This window comes from Pagrus pagrus (assembly GCF_965226575.1).
Source record: "Pagrus pagrus genome assembly, chromosome: 13".
NCBI classification, from domain to species: domain Eukaryota; kingdom Metazoa; phylum Chordata; class Actinopteri; order Spariformes; family Sparidae; genus Pagrus; species Pagrus pagrus.
In genome coordinates, this window is record NC_140197.1 from 28,705,519 (window position 1) to 28,728,512 (window position 22,994).

At 42.3% G+C, this 22,994-nt stretch overlaps 1 protein-coding gene across 3 annotated transcripts; it reads left to right on the forward strand.

Moving 5' to 3' along the window:
• Window positions 1-687: 687 nt before the first annotated feature.
• Window positions 688-12,443, forward strand: elac2 (elaC ribonuclease Z 2). Of its 3 annotated transcripts, XM_084370713.1 has the most exons (25): window positions 688-755; window positions 998-1,230; window positions 1,755-1,805; window positions 1,909-1,979; window positions 2,404-2,468; window positions 2,625-2,682; window positions 2,761-2,829; window positions 2,905-3,024; window positions 3,139-3,194; window positions 3,297-3,355; window positions 3,971-4,043; window positions 4,133-4,245; window positions 4,333-4,431; window positions 4,516-4,654; window positions 5,029-5,114; window positions 5,433-5,557; window positions 6,032-6,128; window positions 7,227-7,365; window positions 7,446-7,484; window positions 7,569-7,678; window positions 8,548-8,647; window positions 8,742-8,862; window positions 9,362-9,440; window positions 9,742-9,886; window positions 12,008-12,443. In XM_084370713.1, the coding sequence occupies exons 2-25, from the start codon at window positions 1,010-1,012 to the stop codon at window positions 12,254-12,256; spliced, it is 2,484 nt and encodes an 827-aa protein (XP_084226839.1). In that variant the 5' UTR covers window positions 688-755; window positions 998-1,009; the 3' UTR covers window positions 12,257-12,443. The 3 variants fall into 3 exon arrangements, with proteins under 3 accessions (XP_084226839.1, XP_084226837.1, XP_084226838.1); XM_084370711.1 differs by lacking the exon at window positions 688-755 and having other exon boundaries at window positions 763-1,230; XM_084370712.1 differs by lacking the exons at window positions 688-755; window positions 1,755-1,805 and having other exon boundaries at window positions 763-1,230.
• The last annotated feature ends 10,551 nt before the right edge of the window (window positions 12,444-22,994 follow it).

Consider the following 22,994-nt stretch of genomic DNA (forward strand, 5'->3'; position numbering starts at 1 on the left):
ATATTCCCTGAACTATATACTCTTAATAACACGATTATACACTGTATCGTAGCCTATATACTCTATACAGTAGTGTCATTGTGTAGCCACAGAAGAGCGAGAGGATCATAGAGACACACAGCTGCCTGTAATATTTCTATAATCATTCATGTAGCATCTGTGCTGCTGAAAATACACAGACAAACCAAGGGTCCGTACATTAGAAATTGACAAAAATAAAACAGATTATGAAAAATTATATATTTTTTGCAAATGTAGAGTGGGCATATATGTTAAACAGTTAAACTGTACATAGGAAGACAATTTCTGTGTCTTTCTTTTTAGACGTAAGCATAACAAAATGGCAATATAATCTAAAAAAAGTGGAATATAGGCCTACATCATTTTTTTATTTTTGTATTTATACAATTATACAGTGCAAAACATTTATACTGTTATTTATACGCTCTTCTAATTTAATATAAGTATATATTTTTAGGGTTATTTGATGGCTAAATTGCTGTATAAGTGCTGAGTATGTATAATATTATTTTAGGTGTTTTATTTTGTAGGAGTCTGTTGATGTTAAAGCCCTCCTTGAGAAGTAGTTTTATCCCCGCCCCCCTCTCTGGAGACGCCGCTCTGATTGGTCCACAGTCCTGCTAAATAATTCCACGCACCAATGAGCGGTGAGAGTCTCGAACGTCATCATTAGATGCCGGAAGAAGTGTCACATGTGTCAAAGTCCTGCTGAATGAGCGCCTAGCAACACTTAGGTAATTACATCTTTAAAAAACGCGAGTGGAAATGCATATACAGGCTTTGACAGAGCGGTTTGAGATGTAATTAACCGTCGCTGGTTATTTATCTGTCGCTGGGTGACGTGTTTATTATGAATACGGTCCATCTGAAGCTGAAGTCCTTCACGTTCCTGCTGGTTAGATGCGGAGCTCTCTCTGCTGCTGCTCCGCCGGCTGTCGCTCGCTGTGACTCTCGTTTCCCCCGGACTGTTTTCCAGTGTTTCCGATCAATGGCCTCTCATAATAATAATAACAACGACAACCCGGAGATGAGACCGCAGCCGGGTCTGAAGAAAGCCAGGCAGAAGGAGCCGCTGCGGCGGGTGAAGACCAAGGAGAACCGGGGGAAGAAGCGGGAGCTGCACGGACCGTCCACGGTGTACCTGCAGGTGGTCGGTGCGGGGAGCAGAGACAACACTGCGTCACTGTACGTCTTCTCCGAGTACAACAGGTAACTTATACTCAAGTATTTCATTACTTAAAGTAGGCAGGACTGTCTGTCTCCCACCTGTCACTCCAATACTACAGGTACAAAGTGTTAATCAATCAAAGTATTGACTGTAAATAATCATAAAACATGAATATGTTGTTTCTTAAAGAGCATCTTCACAGCAGTCACATCTTGTTTTTGCTGACCTCTAGTGGTTAAACTTCTCACCCTCAAGGTTCAAGGTGAAGTCCTTGAAAATGAATTTTAATGTGTGGTTTTCAAGGTCTGTGAAGTGCTTGGATTGTTGATGAAGTACTTGAAACTGTTTGAAATTAACTTCATTACGACCCGACTGAAAAGTTGATCTCTTGATTTCTTTATCTAAAAATGTTTTGGGGGCCACCGAAGAACTGACGTTTAATTAAATGATTAAAAAAGCCATCCCAAGGTACTGGAAAAGCTTAATACAACACTTTGAAAATGCTTTAAAAGTGCTTGAACAAGATCCAACAATCATGTACACACCGTCCTCCTCTCTGCTGCAGATATCTGTTCAACTGTGGTGAAGGAACACAGAGACTCATGCAGGAACACAAGTAAGCTGCTCTGATCATCTCGCAGTACAAACACAGACACCAGCCGAGTTGTCTGATGACAAAGACGGAGAACTTTAATATTCCTCTTGTTTCCTCCTGACAGACTGAAAGCGACTCAGCTGGACAACATCTTCCTGACCAGACTGAGCTGGCAGAACGTGGGAGGTTTATCAGGTCAGGACTTTATTAATCCCATCAGTTACAGGCCGTCACTCTGAATTTATGGAAGTCCTGGATTAATTAACACATTTTTACTTATAGAAGATCGTTCCACCTCGTGTGTTTCTCACTGCTCCAAGTTTATTCATTTGAAATAAGAACTGGAGAAGAGGATTGATGGGAAAGTAGCACTTCCTCTTCACAGTTAATTAGAGGTTTAAATTGAAAAAGATGGCTGAACGTATAAATCTGTTCTCAGAGGAGTAAAACATCACAAAACGAACGCACAGAACAATGATATTCATCTGTCATTTATTGAGGGAACATGTCTGACATTTTCATTTTCATCAGATCTTTATAACAGGAATCTTTTTAACTAGGATCCTGATAAAAGTAGAATATAATAGATAGTTTATTCACTGTGTTGTTTCCTCTGCAGGGATGATTTTAACGTTGAAGGACACTGGTGTCCCAGAGTGTGTTCTGTCTGGACCTCCACAGCTGGTGAGAGACGCCGACACACACTGAACGTGTCTGCAGCAGCTTTTTAATACAACAGTCACTATATTCACTTTACACTGACTGTGTCTCTTCTTCTTCTTCTTCTTCTTCTTCTTCTTCTGTCTTCCTCCTCCTCCTCCTCCTTTTTCTTCATCAAAGGAGAACTATCTGAACGCCATCAAGTCATTTTCTGGACCACTGGAAGCGATCAAGCTGTGTATGTTGATTTTCACACTATAACTGCATTATTATCTGCATGATGTCAGCACCATGTGACTGTGTGATGCACTTCCAGCTGTGCGACCGTACACTGAGGAGGCGTATTCAGACGACACGATGACCGTTTATCAAGTGCCAATATTTGGTGAGTTCAAACATGCGTGCTCAGGTTTTTCTGCTGTGTGACTTTCACTGACTCGTTTCTGTCTTCGCTCTTCAGCTCAGTCGAGGCGGGACGGCAGAAACGTCTCCCCCAAGTCGGGCAGGAGCAGCCCGGCTCAAGGTCCGGCCTCCAACAGGACGGACAACACCTACACTAACAGCCACAGAGGAAGTCCAGGTGAGTCCAGGAACAGACCGTCCTGTCAGGCTGAGATCCACTTGTAGGAATCACTTTTGTTGATTAGGAAGAAAACACCAAACACAGCCGCTGTTTGTTTCTGTTCTCTCGCAGGCGAAAGACAAAATGCGACCAGAGATCCGTCTCTGGTGGTTTCCTTCATATGTAAGGTGGGACACTTTCAACATGTCGTCATCTCTGTGAAATACGATGAACACATGAAGGAACTTTGTGTTTTTTACTTTCTTCTTCTCTTCTTTTAATTTTTGCAGCTTCACCCCAAGAAAGGGAATTTCTTAGTACCTCAAGCGAAGGAGCTCGGTTTGCCTGTGTGAGTGGATTTTTAATAAAAATCAAACAGTCGGGGATCGGTTATTAAAATGAGATGATGCATTTTCTGTCGTTTTCTTTTGTCTTCTTCTTCTTCTGTCTTTTGTCTTCTTTTGTCTTTTTCTTCTTCTTTTTCTGTCTTCTTCATCTTTGTCTTAATTTTCTTCTGTCTTCTTCCGTCTGTCCTCATCTTCGTCTTTTGTCTTCTTCTTTGTCTTCTTTGTCTTCTTCAGCACAGTTTTACACTTGTTTGTTTGTTTGTTTATTAACCTATTATTTATTATTTCAGCCATACGTGTAGATTTCCAGCGGGGTGCAGGGGACACGTCCCCCTCAAAATCTAAAAAAGGACATTTGTCCTCAAAAATAAACACATGAAAGTAGCAGAAGACTTTAATTTTCACTTACTGCTCTCGACCATAAATTGAAAATGCACAAACTGGTGCATAAAAATCTACGAGAATGCAGAAAATGAATCTCTGCGATGCTCGAAATTAAGCCTACAACTCATGATCATCGTTCAGTCAACAGTATAAAATGAAAGTTGTTCTTATCACGATCCTCCAGAGGTTGAGATCAGAAACTCAAACTGTTATAAAACCCTTTGTGCCCACAGAGGCACAGCAGCGATCGGTCCGCTCATATCGGCTCTGAAGGACGGGAGAAGCGTCACGTATGAAGGGAGAGAGGTGACGTATAAAGATGCTCCTCGCTGATATGACCTCCGTTATCAGGCTGCAGCTCTGAACCGTCTGAACTGACACCGTTTCTGTTTTAGATCCGACCCGAGCAGGTTTGCACTCCCACTGACCCCGGACCAGTGTTTGTTGTCATCGAGTGTCCGTCTGAGGAGTTCGTCGAATCTGTTTGCAACAACCGGCAGCTGAGAAGGTTCGATTATCTTTCTTTCTTGATCTGATCTAAACTGAATGTATGTAAGAAAATGTGTATTTAAATCCAGTCTGTGGTCCGCTCCAGATACCAAACTGGAGGCTCGGAGGATCCTGCGGTGCTGGTGGTCCACATCACTCCAGAGTCCGTTCTGAACACGGATGAATACAAGAAGTGGATGGAGAGGTTTGAAACCAGACTCCATAAAGAATCCTGCTCATTTTAACATTCAGTTGAACACGCTGAGAGTTTCTTTCTGTGTTTCTGCAGGTTTCCATCCACAACAGAACACCTGATCCTCAACGAGCACGTCAGCACGGTCCACAACATCAGAAGTCACAAGATCCAAGCTCAGCTGAACATGATTCACCCGGAGATCTTCCCACAGCTCCACTCCTACACCACGAAGGTATCTGCTGTTCTGAGCACGCAGGATAAGTGTAGCTGCATGCTAAGGCTAAGCTAGCTGTGTCATCAGCGATCCTGCTTTTGATTTAATTCAAATTAAAAGCTCATTTAGTTTAATTTTGGCGTTCATGACACCCCTGATATTTAAAATATATCTCAGCTTAATAAACATGTTGGAGCTTTTGTTTTCATCACAGTTTTTAATGCAGCGACTTTCAGAAAACTTTATTTTCTACTTTGCTTCAGAGGCAGAGTTCACAAAGTGATAAATCAAGTACGCTGCATGAAAAGTAGTTATAAGAAAACATCAAAAACAACTTGTTTTTGTGTGTGTGTGTGTGTGTGTGTGTGTGTGTGTGTGTGTGTTATCCCCAGGAGCCTCAGGCCGCCCTGCACATCCCCAACGTCAGAGCCGAGTGTCTCCTCAAGTTCCAGCTCAGACCTGTAATGGAGTGGCAAAGGTTAGTTTGTCCTTCAATCCCCCCAATTTAGCCGACATTACTCTGCAGCTCGGAGCGCTGCCTCGTCACAGAAAACAATCTGGGACGGACCGTTGCTCTCAGCCGCTTTCTCCCTCTTTCTTCTTTTTAACCTCGTCTTATATGTGTCAGGGTTTTTTTCTTCACGGTTTCTGTCAAGTACTGTCGAGGCGCCTGAAGGTCAGATGTGGGGAAAAGAAAAAAGAAAAAGACTCCCTGTTTTTTCCCCGGCAGTGTTTTTTTTTTTTTATTGCGGGGCAGTGGTGTGTGTCTTCCTCACTCCTGTGTTTGATTCGTTAGAGACTGCATCCCCTCCTGCAACACGGACGAGTTTGTGAAAGAAGCTTCAGAGGTCCCAAACTTTCTGGAAGAAGTGGACGAGTGCAGGAAGATCTGCTCCGCCGACGCTGCTGCTGAGCCCCGTGGTGAGAAACACCACAGCAACATGTTTCTTCTGCGATGTTTAATGTTATTATCGTCCAATTTAAAGCAACATAATGTCACTTTTTTACCTTTAAAATATCAGCTTCTAAATCAGTTACAGACCTGGGATTTGTATTTACGACAGTGGGGGGCGCCAAATCACACAAAATGCCATTTTCTACATCATGTTGCTTTAAATTTGTGGCAAAAAATAAAAGGTTTTGTTACGTCCCTGCACCCACTTGGTGCCAGCTTCGATATTAATTAATCTGAAGAATTGTTTTATTCAAATTAAAGTATTTTCTTTTGATTTTTAACATTAATTTTGAGGATGGTGTAAAAATATAACTGCAGACATCTGAAGCTTCATTTGAGAACTTCAATAGAAGCTTCTCAAGAACAATAATGTTGTTTAGCCCGCTGATTGTCTGTTTTTGTCTGCATTAGCTCAGTGATATGTGTTTATTCTGCTGCAGGACGAGGAGGAAAGTACCCAGAGGTGGTTTTCATAGGAACGGGATCGTCTCTTCCGATGAAGATCAGAAACGTCAGCGGCACTTTAGTAAACATCAGGTACGGATCTCAGGTTCCCACATAAACTCACGGGTAGAAATCAATTTTAAAATGGTGTTGATGTGTATTTAGTTAATTGTTATTTAGTTCCCATGAAGCTCAGAGAAAAGTGGACGATAATCCACAACTCAACTCCTGTAGTTTATTGTTTGTTCTTAGATTTATCATCACTTAAAAACGTTTTACACAATATGAGCTTCAGTCTGTAACATCATGAGGGAGCAGGGAAATCTTCTGACTCATCATCATCTGGAGGAAACCAGACACCAGAGTTGACGGTTGACAGTAAACTGCAGTGAACATTGTTCTCCGGAGGAAAGTCTTAATGTGAAAACACATAAAGATTCTGGCAAAAATCTGCTTTAAAATAATTGACTTCTTGTTTTTCTTGTCTTCAGGTGTCGCCTTCATGTTTTTTTATCTCTTTATTGCGACGGACAAAATGATAGAAAGTCGGCGTAACAACTCGACAAACTGCGGCTTCTGAAACGATCAGAAAAGTTGAACCGAGAACATTAAAAACTTTCGATACACGTTCCCGACGATGGTTACACAACTGTCCGCTGACCTGCTGGTTGCTGCGATGCTCCGGAAAGACGGAGAAGAGGGATTCAAACTTCTGAAGTGTTTAATGAGAAAAGGAAAAGCATTCATCACATTTAAACCCCAAGAATACACTAAATGGGAACACTGAATTCAAATATAACTTTAGTTCACCAGAGAAAGACTCCACCGGGCCCCTTTAAGTATCATTGCAGCGCTGTTACTTTAGATTGCATTAGTTTTAACACCGTGTATCTAATAACCTGACAGCTGAGCTCGTTGTTAATGTCTTCTGTACCTGATCTATTATTGAAACATCGACTTCACTGGAATTTTAAATCAGGTTTGAACAGAGTTTCACCAAACAACAGGAGCTTATAAATACGGACTCCAGCAGAGATAAAGAGGACGAGAGATCCGTGTTTCTGTAAAAAACTCAAACACGTTTAATAAATAATGGTGTGTGTGGTTGGATCGCACCCAGAAATCAATTTCTGTCAAGAAAGTGTTTTTTTGCACTCATTCAGTGTTTTTTTTTTTTGTGTCTGCGTGCAGCCCGAGTCAGTCGCTGCTGTTGGACTGTGGCGAGGGGACGTTCGGTCAGCTCTGCAGACACTACGGAGAAAACGTGGACGACGTTCTGTCCAAGATCTCCACCATCTTCGTCTCTCACATGCACGCTGACCACCACACGGTGAGAAGCAGCGTTAATACACGATCAACATGTTGATGTTGGATAAAATCATTCAGCTTCTAACCATCGTGTTGTTTCAGGGGCTGCTCATGATGCTGTACGAGAGGCAAAGAGCTCTGGTATGTCAAAGAAAAGATGATGTAACTTGTGTCTAAAATGACTTGAAAATAAACAAATAAATACAAAAAATGTTTATCTTCCAGACAGCGACAGGGAAGCTGTTCAGTCCCGTCATCCTCGTGGGTCCGGCCGGGATCATGAGCTGGCTCAACCAGTATCACGACTGCTGTGAGGAGATCCTCGACCACATCAAGTATGTGGACTCACAACGCCTCACTGGGCATGCACTTCACCTTTATGCTCTTAGGCTATGGATGTTTGAGTCTGTGTGTGCGCTCAGCTTAAGAATAATGTAAAATTGAGTTTTCTAGACATTTTATAGAACAAAAACTTAGTTGCAGCTCAAGTCTGAGCCTCTCCAGTGGGTCATAACATGAATCTGAGGGGTTTTTCAGATGGTTAATGGGAGAAGAAGGAAGAAAGTTCACTTCTCTTATCTTTACTTTTAGTAAAACTCTAATAATTATTAGTCTGATCTTTATGCAACAAACCAAAACTGTTAGAAGCTTTAACTTGTGAATTTCCTGAACCCAGTGAAACACCGGCTCTTTAGTACAGAAGAGGAACCGGGCCGCTGTAAACTAAATTTGAGTTCTGACATTTCGACATGATAAAGTCAGAACTCTGACTCCTTCTTCTGACTTTCTGGCCCTAATCCTCTGCCGTAGTTTAGGTATCGCACCTAAAGCTTGAAATAAACACAGTATGAACTTCGCTATAATGATAAAAATTCAGCTCAGAGGGCCAAACTTCAAACATTCATAACTTAAAAGGTACTTTGAGTGCAGCTACAGCTGTTTAAAATAAGTTTTACCAGACATTTTTTAATGGAAATCCATGACATGACCCGGGAGAAGTTCTGAAGTGGATGAAACGAGCCCAAAGGACGTCCGAAATTGTACTAAAGCAGAAGTTGTGAAGTAACTTTCCACCGCTGACTGTTCAGAGATCAACTCTTTGGTAACTGTCAGCTAACGACACGATGTCTCTGCTGCCTCTGTGATAGCACAGTTACATCTGTGTGTGCTTGACGTCTCTAACGTCGTCTGTTTTGTGTTTCAGCTTCATCCCTAACAGATCTCTGAACGACGGAGCCGAGGCGCCGAAGCAGAGGACGAAGTCGCTCATCCAGGCGCTGCTGAAGAAGAACGATCTGGAGAAGGTCCACAGCTCTCTGAACATCTTCTATCACACCCTTTTGTACTTTTTAAAGTTGCTCATCACTTTTTGTGTTTGTGTGTGTGTGTGTGTTTCAGTTTGAGACGTGCCTGGTGCGTCACTGCAAGAACGCCTTCGCCTGCAGCTTCACTCATCAGTCTGGATGGAAACTGGCGTTCTCCGGTGACACGATGCCCTGCGACGCCTTCGTACACATCGGTTAGTAGCACTCAGAATGATTAAAGTCCACATTTCACTGTGAGTGTGTATCCACACACACACACACACACACACACACACACTGTAGGTAATAGCAAATTGAGCGTTCAAGCTTTCAATATTACAGAGATTCATATAAGGTCGTCTCGACTTCACCACTCGTTCTGAATAATTTATCCGATATTTCTTAATGCTTTCGATCACTCTCGGAGCTGGCAGGCGGGTTCTTCTAATGGTTCCTGCGGGATCCCACTTCATTGACTCTTCTTAAATTGCTTGACTGGATTCTGTCCAAGCAAAAGCCTCCCAGAGACGGCGAGTATATCCCCACGACTGTTCATTATAGATGGCCTCGACTCGCCGGACAAACGGGGCGTGCCGATTCTCGATTACGCCGATGACCTGATTGATTTTTCCTGCGGGACACTGAGGAGGGCTGTAAGTGCTTGTCTGTGATTCAGGCCTCTGACTCTGCCTTTTTTTTTTTTTTTTTTTTAAGGAAAGAACGCAACACTACTGATCCACGAGGCGACGCTGGAGGACGGGATGGAGGAGGAAGCTGTGGAGAAAAGACACAGGTGATTAAAAGCAGCACAAACGAGCTTTAATGTTTTATGCAAGCGGATGAAAAAATAGAAACTGCAGCAGCCAACAAAGGCTCTTTATTGGCTGTTTGCAGTTATTTTTGAGTGCACTGTTAAATTTCTTTACACCTCCGCAGATATTGACTTCGATTTCTGCACCTTTTTATGGTGTCGGAGTGAGAATCCGTCTTCACAAAGCATCTTTTATGTCCACAGAAAAACAATATTCCCGCTAAAAGTTTCCCTCCGAGAGCCGAGTAACACAAATCTGACTTTATGCTCCGATTTCTGACAGCACCACCTCCCAGGCCATCGGCATCGGCATGAGGATGAACGCCGAGTTCATCATGCTGAACCACTTCAGCCAGCGCTACGCCAAGATCCCTCTGTTCAGCGAAGACTTCACTGACAGGGTCGGGATATCGTTCGACCACATGAGAGTGAGTGTGTTCGTCCGCGTGTTGTCTTAAAACGCTGCTGAGAGGATTTAAAAAAACACTCGACAGCTGTCCTCTGAAAAGTGTTTTTCATGTCTTTTCACACAATTGCAACAAACATTTCAGTTGTTCAGCGCTGATTCTCGTTATAAATCTTTCTTTTTTCAGCCATTAATGAGAACATAACGTGTCTGTAGCACCAGTATCTCAGGGTGTTGAGTATTAAAAACTGGATTCTTGTTTTAACTTCTTCCTTAAGCGAATAATTCTTCAGCTAAATCAGAAAACATGCTTCTTTGAGATGATTGTCGCAGTTAAAAAAAACAAAAACGCAACTGTACAACACGTATATCGTACCAGATGACGGCTAAAAGCTATGATGCAGGTAACAGATTCAGTTTGTTAAACTTTGGAGGTAAAATAAGCAAAAATTAACACCTCAAGAAAACCACCCTGACCTAATAACCTACTGACTTCCCACAAAAGCTCACATCATCATTAAAAACAGATCTTATTGTCCTGATGATCAACTCAACTCTCTCTTGTGTTTTAAATTCAAGAAACTAAGATATTTTAAAAAGTAAAACATCCTGTAGACACAGAGACACGGTAGTTTTCCTCTGTGCGTCTTCCTCAGTGACATCCAGGCGTCAATCATTACACATATTTAACTCTTCTTGAATTGAATAAATAATAAATAGAAAAATGATATCTTGGCCGCATGACTGAAATCAATATATATATAAAAAAAATCCTGGATGCACTTTTCTGTTTACTCTGGCGTCACAGTTTCACCTTCATAAATCCACCACCGAGTGCTTGTTGTTCCAGAGAGCGAAGATCCATAAATTACCAAGAAGCAAACATTACAAATCATCCAAACGGAGGATATTAATTGGTCAAAACGACCTCAGTTCACCTCAGTTCAATCAATCAATCAACATTTATTTATACACGAGAGATCACTGAGGGGTGACCCTCATTTCTATTGTGTCAAACAAACAACAACAAGGAGAAATACTGACGAAGTAAAGACACTCATACATCAGACTAATTAAAAGCCACGAGGACAAAAAATAACATTCATTTACATAAAACTCTGAAACTCTGCAGCCGCGCCCGAATCATTTGTATTCCAACATAATAACTGGAAGTAAAACAAAAAGACAATAATTTAAAATGGCCACAGTTAAAAATGTGATTAATCTGGTGATGAGGACGAGCGATTCGGTTTACAGCTCCAGAGATAAAACCAGTGAACTGACCTCGACTGAGCTTTGTTCAGTCATTTTCATCTATTTAACAGAAATATTAAAAACTGTCTTTTCACATTATTGTAACAGTTGTTAATGATCCGCTGCTCGACTCCGACCCGTTTGTCATTCCACCTGTTTTTGTACTTTTTAAAATCCTTCTCAGTTTTGTTTTTCAGCCGTCGAGACTCATCAGACCGACGTTCAAGGACTCAGACAAGAAAATAAAACCAGAGTAAATGAGATTTTGAAAAATTTGATAAAATACAAATAAAACACTGCAGACAAATATAATAAAATATGATGAGTTCTGTCTGTTAATGATGTTGAGTCAAAACGACCAGAACAAAATGAATCGGAGCGTCGTCGGCCTCATTTCATCAGTTTTTCAGTCCAAACTCAAGAATAAATACTCTAAGGACATTCAGAGTGCTTCACATGTGACACAAAATGAATTAAAACAAGGATATATAAACATGTTTATACGGTATAACTGCATTACAGTGCAAGATATGAAGGACTGGTTGTAAATATGTCGTAATAAAAGTTTCAAGCATCGATTTAAAAGACATTCAGACGAGCATTTAGAGCTCATCTCTGACGAGTCGTCAGAAACAAACTGAAACTGAGAAACTCTGAATGTTTCTGTGCTGTTGTGTGAATGTGAGACTTCGGACTGCAGCTGCTCCTCCTGAGCTTTATGTTGTTTCACTTCACTGCAGATTTTCCCTCCTGAAGTGTGAAAAAGAGATTTCTTCCCTTTTACAGACGCGAGGCGGCTGGAAGATAAGATTCTGTCTCCTTCAGGAGTTCTGACTCAGACCCGCTGCAGCCACTTGACCGTTTTCTCCATTTCCTCTTTTTTGCTCAGATTCGCTTAGGGGACCTTAAAATCCTCCCCAGGCTCATTCCCGCACTAAAAACCTTATTCGCCGAGGAGATCGGCGAGATGGAGGAGAGGAGAGACAGGAGGGAGCTGAGAAACCCGAGAGGAGGCGGCTTTGAGGTGAACAACGAGGGGAAGACGAGCGACGCGAGCCGAGCTGCCAAACGAGACCAGAGAGACGACGAGGAGGCGACGACACACGACGTGGAGATGAAGAGACTGAAGACCAGCTGAGGATTTGGTTTGAAACACGAGGAAAAGACTTGAAAGCATGAGTTGTTTTATTTAAATGAATTTGAGATTTTTATTTGGTATGTGTGGCTTGATCCAAGAAAACTCGTGTGTATTTCGGCGCACAAAGCTGAGCTATGAGTTTAGTTTCTGTTTTTCATTAAACACAATAAAATAACATCACACAGTCGGCAGTTTCTCACACTTATCTTTACTCGGCGATGTTCGTCCATTGAGGACCACCTCCTATCGTCAGTGTTTTGTGTAGTTACTTCGTGTTTATAGGTGATTGATGAGGCTCAAAAAGTTCCAGGTCTCATAGGTCGTCAGCAGTTTTTCCTTTACCGGCTCGTTCCTCGTTTCTCTGCTGTTTAATGTGTAAAAAGTGGTGGAGTTTCCCTTTAAGGACACTGATGAAGCATCGTTGACAGACACTCAAAGTGTTTACAGCTCTTGGAGAGTGACGACTGCATATGTGAATTTATTTTTTCTTTTGTGGCTCCAGAGGAAGCTGCGTGTAATCTGATAAATTATGATGATGTCACTCAGTGGCTAAATTGCATTGTGGGTAATGAAGGCGTCAGCTACAGTCTACCTTATTTGTTTGGTGTCGACAGGTTGCTCTGTTCTTACATATCGCACCTTTAACCCTCATGCAGCTGATAGAAAATACAAAAATATAAAAAGTTACTCAGACCAACACAAACTGCCATAAAAATACTAAATATTATTTTGATTTTCAACACCAGTCCTGATAATAACCATCAAGTATTCATTCATTTTCAGGATTTTAACCCAGTTTGTTTTTGACATGCAACATGTTTTTGTACTAAATGTGTTTTTTTATATGAGGGTTCAGTTTTATAATGAGGCACAGCCCTCTATAGGAAACAAGGGAAGCAGCCAAAACACAGGTAAACTCCCCAGTCCAGGGAAAATAGAAAAATTACCAAACTGATCCAGGACCTCAGAATGAAAGCCTGATAACATGATTTTATTCTGCAATGACAGTGAGATAAAAACAGTTTTAGCTGTCTGTCTGTAATAAACAGTGTTTTATAGACATTATATGAGCTGAGGTTGAAATTTAAAAGAAAATAAACAAACTCCTTCACCAACATGTACGCGATGAGCATTAATCCAGCTGTTTTTTTAGGATATGTTCAGGTCGGTGGTGATGTACAGGTCGCCTCTCACTCCTTTTGGACAATAGATATATTAAAGATGAACCTCACACCAGTTTGTAATCCCACTGTGTTCATGTTGTAGCCAAGCTGTGGCCACAATCTCTCCAAGTACCAACTGGAGAGAAGTGCGTCCATGTCAGGAGTCATTCATCTCATGTCCAGTGATGTAATGTAACTAAGTACTCGGCATCAGATCATGTTAACAATATGTGGAATAACTTGTGTCTCTGAGCTGCAGCTGAGTCGATGTTGAACATTTCCTCTTCGGTCCACGTGGGGGCTTCAGTGAGCCGTCAGAGCTCACAGCAACATTTACTGGAGCCTGAAGGAGAGAGGGAAGGAAATCAGCAGCCAACATGGTGATAATGCTCATGAGGAGCGACTTAGTGTGTTTTGCCACTTGAGGGAGCGTTGGCTGCAGGAGCCTCCTCTGTTTACACCAACAGTGAGGAGATGAGGGAGGGTGTCAGCCGCTGCAGGGGTCAGGTGTTAAAACCATTAGGAGATATTGAAGATGTCGTCCTGTGTGGGGATCGTTACAGCGTCTTAAATGGGGTTAAGACACGTTTTCCATCCACATACGGTACAGGAGCGACTGAACTCTGATTTCAGAGGCCGACCTTTCAATTAAAGAGGAGAACGAGCCCACAGAGGAAACATCCACCACCGTCTTGTTTCCTGCTTCTCCTTGCGTTAAGATTTTATGTTAAAACCATCAGATTTATGGTTTAAAGGCCAAAGGTGAGCCAGATTTCTACACTGAGAGGGTCCCCCCTCTCTCCTCAGATAAGACAGGTGCCAGAGCTCTAAAGTAAATGTGAGTCTTCTGGAAGATTAGCGGGGGTTGAGCGCTGGTTTCGGCGATTAGCCTATTTTCTGGAGTGTGAAGCAGCGAGATGAAGACGCATCGCTCCTGAGCCTGGAGTCCATTTAGGGGTCTTTGATGCCGGCGAGGCCGTCCGCCCAGAGGAGGCATGAATGATATGCAGGAGGGGGGCAGAAATGGGTTTCGACACAAGCACTGCCAGAGTCAGAATGATGGACTGATGGAGCTAATCATCACTTAACCAGCGGGAGGCTCGCCATAAATGACTATTAAAGCTACAACTCAAATGTATTTATCGTGGTGCGTTTAAGAAAAAAACACCCGAGGCTTCGTTTTTTTTTTTTTCTGAGTGGCCTGCTTCTCACCCTGATTGATTTATTTGAGGAATTTAAATTGAAGATTTTCAGGGTCAAGCATGCAAAGAGTTAAAGGATGAATCTGGTTTATTATATTAGCAGTGTTGCCAGCTTTGTGCCCACAAGAGTGATGGCTGAGATTTTGGAAACATGGCGAGAAAGAAGCAGTCACACGTCAGAAAGGGTTTTTAACAAGCAGATAATCCAGATTATTTAAAGGGAGTCATATTCTGCTCATTTTCAGGCTCATAATTTTATTTTGGGTTAATACTAGAATAGGTTTACATGCTTAATGCTCAGAAAACACAAGAACACTGTATTCCTCCTCTGTTTTAGCTCCTGTCTCTTTAAAAATATCCCTCCTGACTACCCAGTCTCCTCTGATTGGTCAGCTCTCACACGCCTGAGCCAGCACTGCTAACAACAACAACAACAACAACAACAGAGCAGCTGTGCTGAATCAAGTCTTACGTGCCAAACTAGCTGCTGGGCGTAAATTACGCAGAGGTGTGACATGATGTTGTAGCGTGATGTCACAAAGTCACAGAAATGAAAGACGGGACTACTGACGAGGCGTTTCAGGAGCAGTGTTTTCTGAACATAATGTGGGACGTTTAACTTCAGCAATGTCACCGAGTATGTTTCATCCAGTTCCCCTCTCATCAAGGCGCTTTTGCCCGGTAAGTGTTAAGTTTATAGGTGACTAATGAGGCCTGCGCCGGCTCGAGAGGTTCTCCTGCAGCGATATCCATAAGAGACCAGGACTCATAGATCGTCAGCACTTCTTGCGTTACTGGCTCATTGCTCTGCTGTCTAAGTGTCTTTACTTGTTCACTTGCCTGCTTCTCCCATTATTCAGCTGCAAATTCCCACATAAAGATTGAAGTTGTCTCTGAAACTGCAGTGTTGGATGTATTCTGGCACTTAGTTTTGTTTCAGACTGAAAAACCTAAACAACTGTCGGATTGATTGCCATAAATCAGTCGTGGTCTCCAGTCAAGGTTTGTTTTCTCGTTGTTTCTCGATGTTACTTTTCTTTACTGATTATCTTCAGGATGTTTTATTACTCAGCACAGTTTGGATGATTAACTACACCTGCAATCATCATAGAGCTTTTCAGCTTATCGGTGTGCATGATGGGAAAAAACTGGGAGTGGTTTTACATTTTTTTCAAGCAGCGACATCTCAGTGAAACGTCTTTGTTACACTTCTGTGGCGTGAAAGTGTGCAGACCTCATTCCCTGGTGATGTTATGAATTCGGAGAATCTGACGCAGTGACTGCATCGATGCAGAGACAGAGCAGAATCAGGAGTTTGCAACTTATGTTGATTGCTAATTTTCTGGCCTCGACTGGACACAGAAGGTCACTTTATTGCACTGAATTGTGGGTAAACATTAGGCTAATGTAGTTCAGGAATCAGCAGCAAGTGATAAAGTAGTGCACCCAGTATTTTAAGACGTACATCTTGAGGCACTTGTCGGATGCAATGAACTTGCCAGGAAGCACGAACTGGATGAGAGACACGCCGGGTGTAAAATCTGCTTCATGACAGAGATAAGCCACGTTAAGTTGAATGAACTGAGGAGACGCTGTCAACTTTGCTGTGAGTGTCATGTCTTCTATATCAAAACAATGTTTTTGTGGATTACAGCACACATTAAATGCTCTGTAGAAGGATTCATGTTTTGTTTTTGTAAATGTGTATGGACTGAGGTGGGTCACACAGATACTCGTATTGAAAAGATGCTGCCTTTTATATCGTAGACTGTTGAAGACTGTTGTTGGGAGTTTAAATGAGGACAGGTAGCCGCGTGCATTAGTGTAGGAAACTGAGGATGAGACATTCAGATGCATCATGAATCGTTGTGCAGTGGAAACGTTGACAAGTGAATTAAAGGAACAGATTTTTGCCGCAATCTCTGAATTCAACCACCTCGTCCTGAGACCGACTTGCAGAAATAACTCGCCGAGAGCAGGAAGTCATTAACATATAACATCATCAAACTAACTGGCACCTGCGTTATTCATGTTTGTCACTGTGTATCTGCTGTGGAACGAAGGCAGACAGATCCGAGCGGAGCGGGACGCCTCCGATCAGACACACCTCGTCCACCTGAATCCTCCGCTTCAATCCAGAGTCAATTATGCAGCCGTGCTCGCCTCTCTTCGCATTTTCTGCCTGGCTGCTGATTCACAGAGCCGCCTCGTTTCTGCTCGGGCAGGGAATCAAAGTGTGAGGTAATCTGAGGGGACTCTCAGATTGGAGGTCACAGCTCTGCGGACAGGTCGGTAATTGTGGGCACACGATGCATCCCTGCTGATCTGACCGGGTTTCCTGAGTCACTGTCCGTCAGCTGTCACCTCGCATCTAGATCTTCATCCAGGGCCGCTCAGACGCCTGCATCCCCTCTGCTGCAAGGACTGCACAAGTGAGATCAAACATCCAAGCCAGAGCTTTGATAACTTTGAGAATGGGTTTTCTTTCGAACGTGATCGAGCAGCTTCTGGGCATTATTATTCCATGTTCTGTCCGGGGTTAGCCTCTCCGACTGTCTGAGAGAGAAACCTCAGGAGGTTTCGGAAAAGCATCGGCACTCACCTGGTCCTGCATGAGAATAAAGTAAAGATCTTTCCTCCCACCTGAGAAAACAATCAGCTGCTCTGATATTCACGAGCGGTCGCCAAACAAATCACACCTGCTCGCTGCTTCGTAGGAAAGAGGAGCAGGAGGAGGAGGCGGCTCTGAGAATCTGTGTTTAGGACATGGTGAGCCGGATAAACTAACATTGATTTTTTTTCTTTTTAACTTGTTTGTTTTTTGTTTTGACATTCAGATAAAGACTCACTGAGGATTAAGCAGCCCCGTGGAGAAACAGTAGAAAGATGCTCGACATGCATTATTCTCAACTCATAAAGTACAAAGTTCCCACGAGAGATTCTCTCCTCAAAGTCGAGGATTATGAGGCGGCGTTTTTGGGTCAAACTTGTCATTATTTGATGCTTTGTTTCGTTGCTGCTGCTGCTGCTGCACGATCAGCCGGTTGAGCGTTTGAGACGTTGTGACTGACACAGATTTGTTCAGTGGGGAATACTAATGAACGTCAGTAATTATAACACTCACACACACCTCAACATAACAAAGAACAAGATGTCTCCGTGCACAGAGGTGACAGGAAGGTGAGGAGCTGCTTTCTGTTTCAAGAGTTTGGGAGGCGAGTGCTGATTGTTTTATATGATACAGAAACAACATGTGAGCGTTTTAATTTGAATGACGCACTTTAACTGCTTCAACGTAATTACAAAAGTGGTCAGCGACCACTCGTGTCCTGCATATAAAGAAGAAGAGGCCTCTTTAAATCAGGGCAGGAATATAAGAAGAGTGTGTGAGTGGTCATTATATTATTGGCATTAAACATAAAGTGTATTTAAAATTTAAATAGATCACAACAGATCAGCTGGTACGATAATGAGCGTGTCTGTTTAAGCCTTCTTTTAGAGGCTGCAGCCATCTACTAATTAATAAAAAGTGTTATTAAAAAAAATGTAATTTAAGTCTGAATCAGGCCGCAGTGGCTCAACATGTCTCTGTCGTATCATCGACTCCAATTTGGATGATTTTCATTTTCAATTATGTGTCTGTATCTCCGTAATGGTCCTCAAAGCGACTCATAAAATCATTTTCAATCTGATTCATTAAACTACTCACTATTTTTTGTTACTTAACCTGCACCTGCAGCCCAATTCAACAATAATCCAGGCTCGCGTAGCCACAGCGGCGCTGGAGAAAAGGTCTGGCTGCACCCAATTCTCATTCGTCGTGGGCCGGCGTTTAACCCAGCATGCATTATGACATAAACTTTATTTGCACGTGAGGAAGTGAGCCCTGGCGTGAAAATGTCTAAATCCCCTCTAAAGGAAAGCGAAGAGCTGCTACCGTGTTTACGTTTGTGCTGTCACCAAAGTCAGAAGGATTCATCTTCTGGGGAACAGCGAGCCAATCCATCCGATAGAGTCACTGATATCATGTATATTAAACATTTGTGCCTGCAGGCAAGGACACAAGACTTTTCCATGTGGGTTTCTATGTATTCATGTGTTCATACTGCACATAACCAAAATAATCACGTCTTTATTTATTTACAGTCATCTCCCTTCCAGTCCCACCACCCACCAGCACCCTCCAGATGCTTCAACAACAAACATGCAAACATCATACACACAGCCGATCATACAACATGCTGCACAGTCAGGATCGGGATGCTTGAGCTCTTAATGCTCTTGAGAATCCACTCTAATAACACAGACGGGTAGAGACGTGCAGTAATTGGACGAGGTTGTCGGGCCGACACAACAGAGAGAAGAGAAAGGAAAATGTGCAGTAAAGCCACAAAGACAAGTGTCCTGCAGGAGACTCAGTGAGGAATCAGGAGAACTGAGTATGTGTGAAGGTCGTAGCATCATGTGTGACAACTTCTTCACACTCTGCCGGCTTTGACATGGACTGTAGAAAACAACAGTCAACCACTGCGGTGGAAAAACAACTTTCAGGGGGACAAGATGCCATAAAAATGCCATTTTGTTGCTAATCCCACTCTGCTATATGATGCTTTAACAGTGTTGCTTTGAAAAAAACCTGGATGGAGACACTGCTGCTCACAGCTGCCAGCATCCGACTGCTTCCTGGCTTGTACCAATTAGCTGGAGCATTGTGGACGTGAGTGTGTGAACTGAAATCAGACAGGAGGAGAATAACAGCAAATTGCACATCAAAACACAGGAGTCCGTCTGCACTCGATCCAGGAGGCCTGAACAGAGAAGATGTCAGTCTGTCCGTCCTGAGGGAGGCGCAGCAAGAAAACAGAGGAGACATCTGCAGAACAAAAAACGTATGATGTGAGAATGGACCTTTTATTACAGCGGACATTTTGACTTGTCATGGCAGGAACAGCACAGGTGTAATTAACTACAATCATGGCTGCTTCCCATTTAGACTCCCCCTAGTTAAAAAAGGTTTTGGGACGGCTACCTGGCACACCTAAATGAAACAGAGCCTTCAGTGTTGTGAGTTACACCTGTTCTTTATGAAGAGGAGGAAATGACTTCAACCATGTGGTTATAATCCTTCTTTAAAGTATAAGACAGATAATATTTCATATTATTCCCTGTCAGCCTGAAGCCCATTGGTTCAAATGGAGGAATCTTTAAAACTGACTCTCAAATATATTGTTAATTTTTTTTAAAGGTCCAATAATTTCCTAAAACAGCTGAACACTATAGTTTGTAACAATCATCACTCGATCCGGGGCAAGTATTGCATTTATTTGGGACTATTTTCAGTGTCAAAATAAAACTACAGTTTGTGTTAAACTTGTGGCACATTCATATGTTTTAATAGTTTTTTGAACATAGGAAATGAAGATATATCAGGCTGAGGATACACAGATAACACCTGTCGGTACGGTTAATTCATTGTTGTGGTGGTGAGTTCGGACACAGCAGTAAGTTACTTGGTCTCAGCGAGGACGGGTTTGCCACCAGGCAGGTCAGAACAGCTGAACAGCTCACAACTGTGCTGTTGGTTAAACAAGCCAAACTACACATAATCTACACATATCGCAGCCTCTTTAGCGGACTCAAACTGTTCAACCAGCTCATTCCTAAACCTAACCAAGTGATGACGTAGCAGCCAATCACAGCAGAGTGCACAACAGGTTGTCCCTCCCCCTTCCTCCAGCTCATTCAGTCTAACATCAACTGGTTCAAATTGCAAGATCTTACAAATGTATATCTTTTTTCCACCTCTGATCCTTTTCTCCCCCGTGTCTCTTCCAAGGCTCTGCACTATTATGACTGGATGATAATTTATTATTTTTGATAGTCTTCATAAGCGTGCCCTTCAAATGATTTCCTGAATGATTTACCTAAATTAGTGAGATAATATTCCCCCCTGATATGATGGGAATACTTGTGTTGGATGAAGCTGCATTATGTTATTGATATGAGTGTGTATATATTTATATTTACAGAAAAAAACTGCAGCTTGAAAGTTGATTTATTGTCATTAAGCACCTCGTATTTTATCTTTTGGCCTCCTTGTCTTCATATGCAAACAGCACTAACTGTTGGCAGTTGTTTTACTTTTTTACTGGCTCACATTCAACTTTCTTTAAATCACATTAAATGCAGTGAACATGTTCTGAATGAGGAGCCCTGCTGCCATCAGTGTCATCAGACTCATGTAACCATCCTTTCCTTGCTCCAATTACTCCAGATCTTCCAACACTTCATGTCTCTCGGTGTCAGATCTCAGTGTTTGAGCTTCGTAGTCTTCAGCCTCGTCCACCTCCGCAGCCTCATTTTTCCTGCAGGCCGGCGTGACGTCCTGCTGTGTCCATGCCTCAGAAAAACAGGCTTCCCTCTCTTCTCGATGTCGCCTGACACCTGCGATAAGAAGAAGGAAAAGCCCGTGCTTCATCATCCTGTGTTGTGTTACTGCAAATCAGTCGAACGTTCCCACCTTTGTGAAGTAAGAGGGCTGTGATCTTCAGATGAAATGCAGTCCTTCCAGTAACAAGCTCTCCAGGAGGAGGGATGTAAACATTTCTTCTTTTCTCTTCCACAAATGTTAATCAGCAGTGAAGTGAGCAGCTCGAGCTCTCCTCGTCTGTAAGAGCTGGAGAGGAAAAGCCACAACATTTCTTTACTGCTGAGCAGAGAAGAAAAGGATAATCAGGCTCTGCAGTGGCTTCGGTGTGGAGATGCAGTGAGGAGATAAACACAGCTCCCTCGGGGGAAAGCAGGCAGACAAAGACGGATTTGTCTTATCTTCTCCAACAGCGACATACGTGAGACGTTGATTTAAGGAGTCCTGAGATAATTAAGACCTCAGCCTCTGACGGGACACTGAAGAAACAGACGCCTCAAAATCCAGAATATTCACACTTTTATACGTTCGATTCATCCTGAATCAGTCTCGACTGTGCTCGAGTTGTACGGAGTGTGTTTGCAAATCTGATCCGACACACCGTTTTCAGAGTAAAGACTGATTCGCTGCCGTCGTCAGACAAAAAGACATTACCCACAGCGATTTAGTGTACCAGTGTTTTCAGATGACAAGTGTGAAAACAGACGCATGAGAGGGTTTAAATCACAGCTAACACGCTGCCTTTACGACACGCTTTAAAACCAAAGAGAGTAATGATGATGATTGTCGCCGTTTCACAGCCAAGACGACATTTAAAGTGAAGTTTCTGATGTTTACCCAGCGACCAGAAAGTGGATCTTTTCTTCTAAATGGCTTCATGATTCACTTTCGATAGGCTGCATCAGAATTACACTGGTAGTAAGTCACCAAAGGTACAATAAGACACCGAGGATGGAGACAGAAGAGTCACAGCTGAAGACTGGAACATTTTGAGCATAAAGAGGTGGTTTGAGGTCTCGATAACAAACGTCGATTTAAATGAATTTAAGATCACAGCTGCAGGAACAAACTATAAACCTCTAAAAGACATCCTGAAATTTACAGGAGTTTGATTCGATACTTTAAAGATTGAGCATAACTTAAAGAAACGAGAAAATGAGCATGTCAGCACAATGTTAGGTAAAAATACTGAAGCTCTTAAAAGTAGATTTTTACACGTGGACTGTTCAGAGGTCCTTCAGACCCTTATGTTAATGCTTCAGTGCCTCACCTGGTTGGTTATCAAGCTGTGCTCGTACAGGAATTGATACAAACTTTGCCAAGAAAAAGCTAAATGTTTTGAAAATGGTAAAAGCCAGAAGCCATGTCCAACCAACAGTAAAAAAAAGCTGAAGCTGAAACCATGAAATGTTTTCACATGATGGATAACGATCAGAACATTTACCAATTAGTTTTCTGTCAATCACCGAATCATTCATCGACCAATAGTTTCTTTTATAAAGAAAAAATTAACTCTTCACATGTTTTTTTTAATGTTTAGATCTCAATTTGGTAACTAAAGCTGTGAGAAGTACAATATTTCCTACCAGTACAACCATGACAAGCCCAAAAAGTACAATATTTCCCTGATTCTGGTACAGGAACCTAAAGTTTGCACTTTAGATACGGTAATTATGTATAAGAGTCCATGTTTGACAGGTCACTGATATCTCTGAGTCTACCTACATTTGATACTTATTTTACTGGCAACAATATTCATATAAAAACCTGCTGATAAGAAAAGTGTAGTGTAAAATTGGGGGCAGTTCTGGAGCCTCGTTTCTAAAAAAGTAAAGGATAATTGCTTCATGAAAGATGCTGAACATTAAAAATATTAAAACAGGTTCTCAAATCAACTGAAACTGACGCCACCTGCCTTCTGTTTCCTGTTATATAACGCAGCACGA

Coding starts and splice junctions, on each gene's coding strand:
- elac2 (XM_084370711.1), top strand. CDS start 872: ATGAATACGGTCCATCTGAAGCTGAAGTCCTTCACGTTCCTGCTGGTT. Junction 1,231..1,754: donor GTCTTCTCCGAGTACAACAG/GTAACTTATACT, acceptor TCTCTGCTGCAG/ATATCTGTTCAACTGTGGTG. Junction 1,980..2,403: donor GAACGTGGGAGGTTTATCAG/GTCAGGACTTTA, acceptor TTTCCTCTGCAG/GGATGATTTTAACGTTGAAG.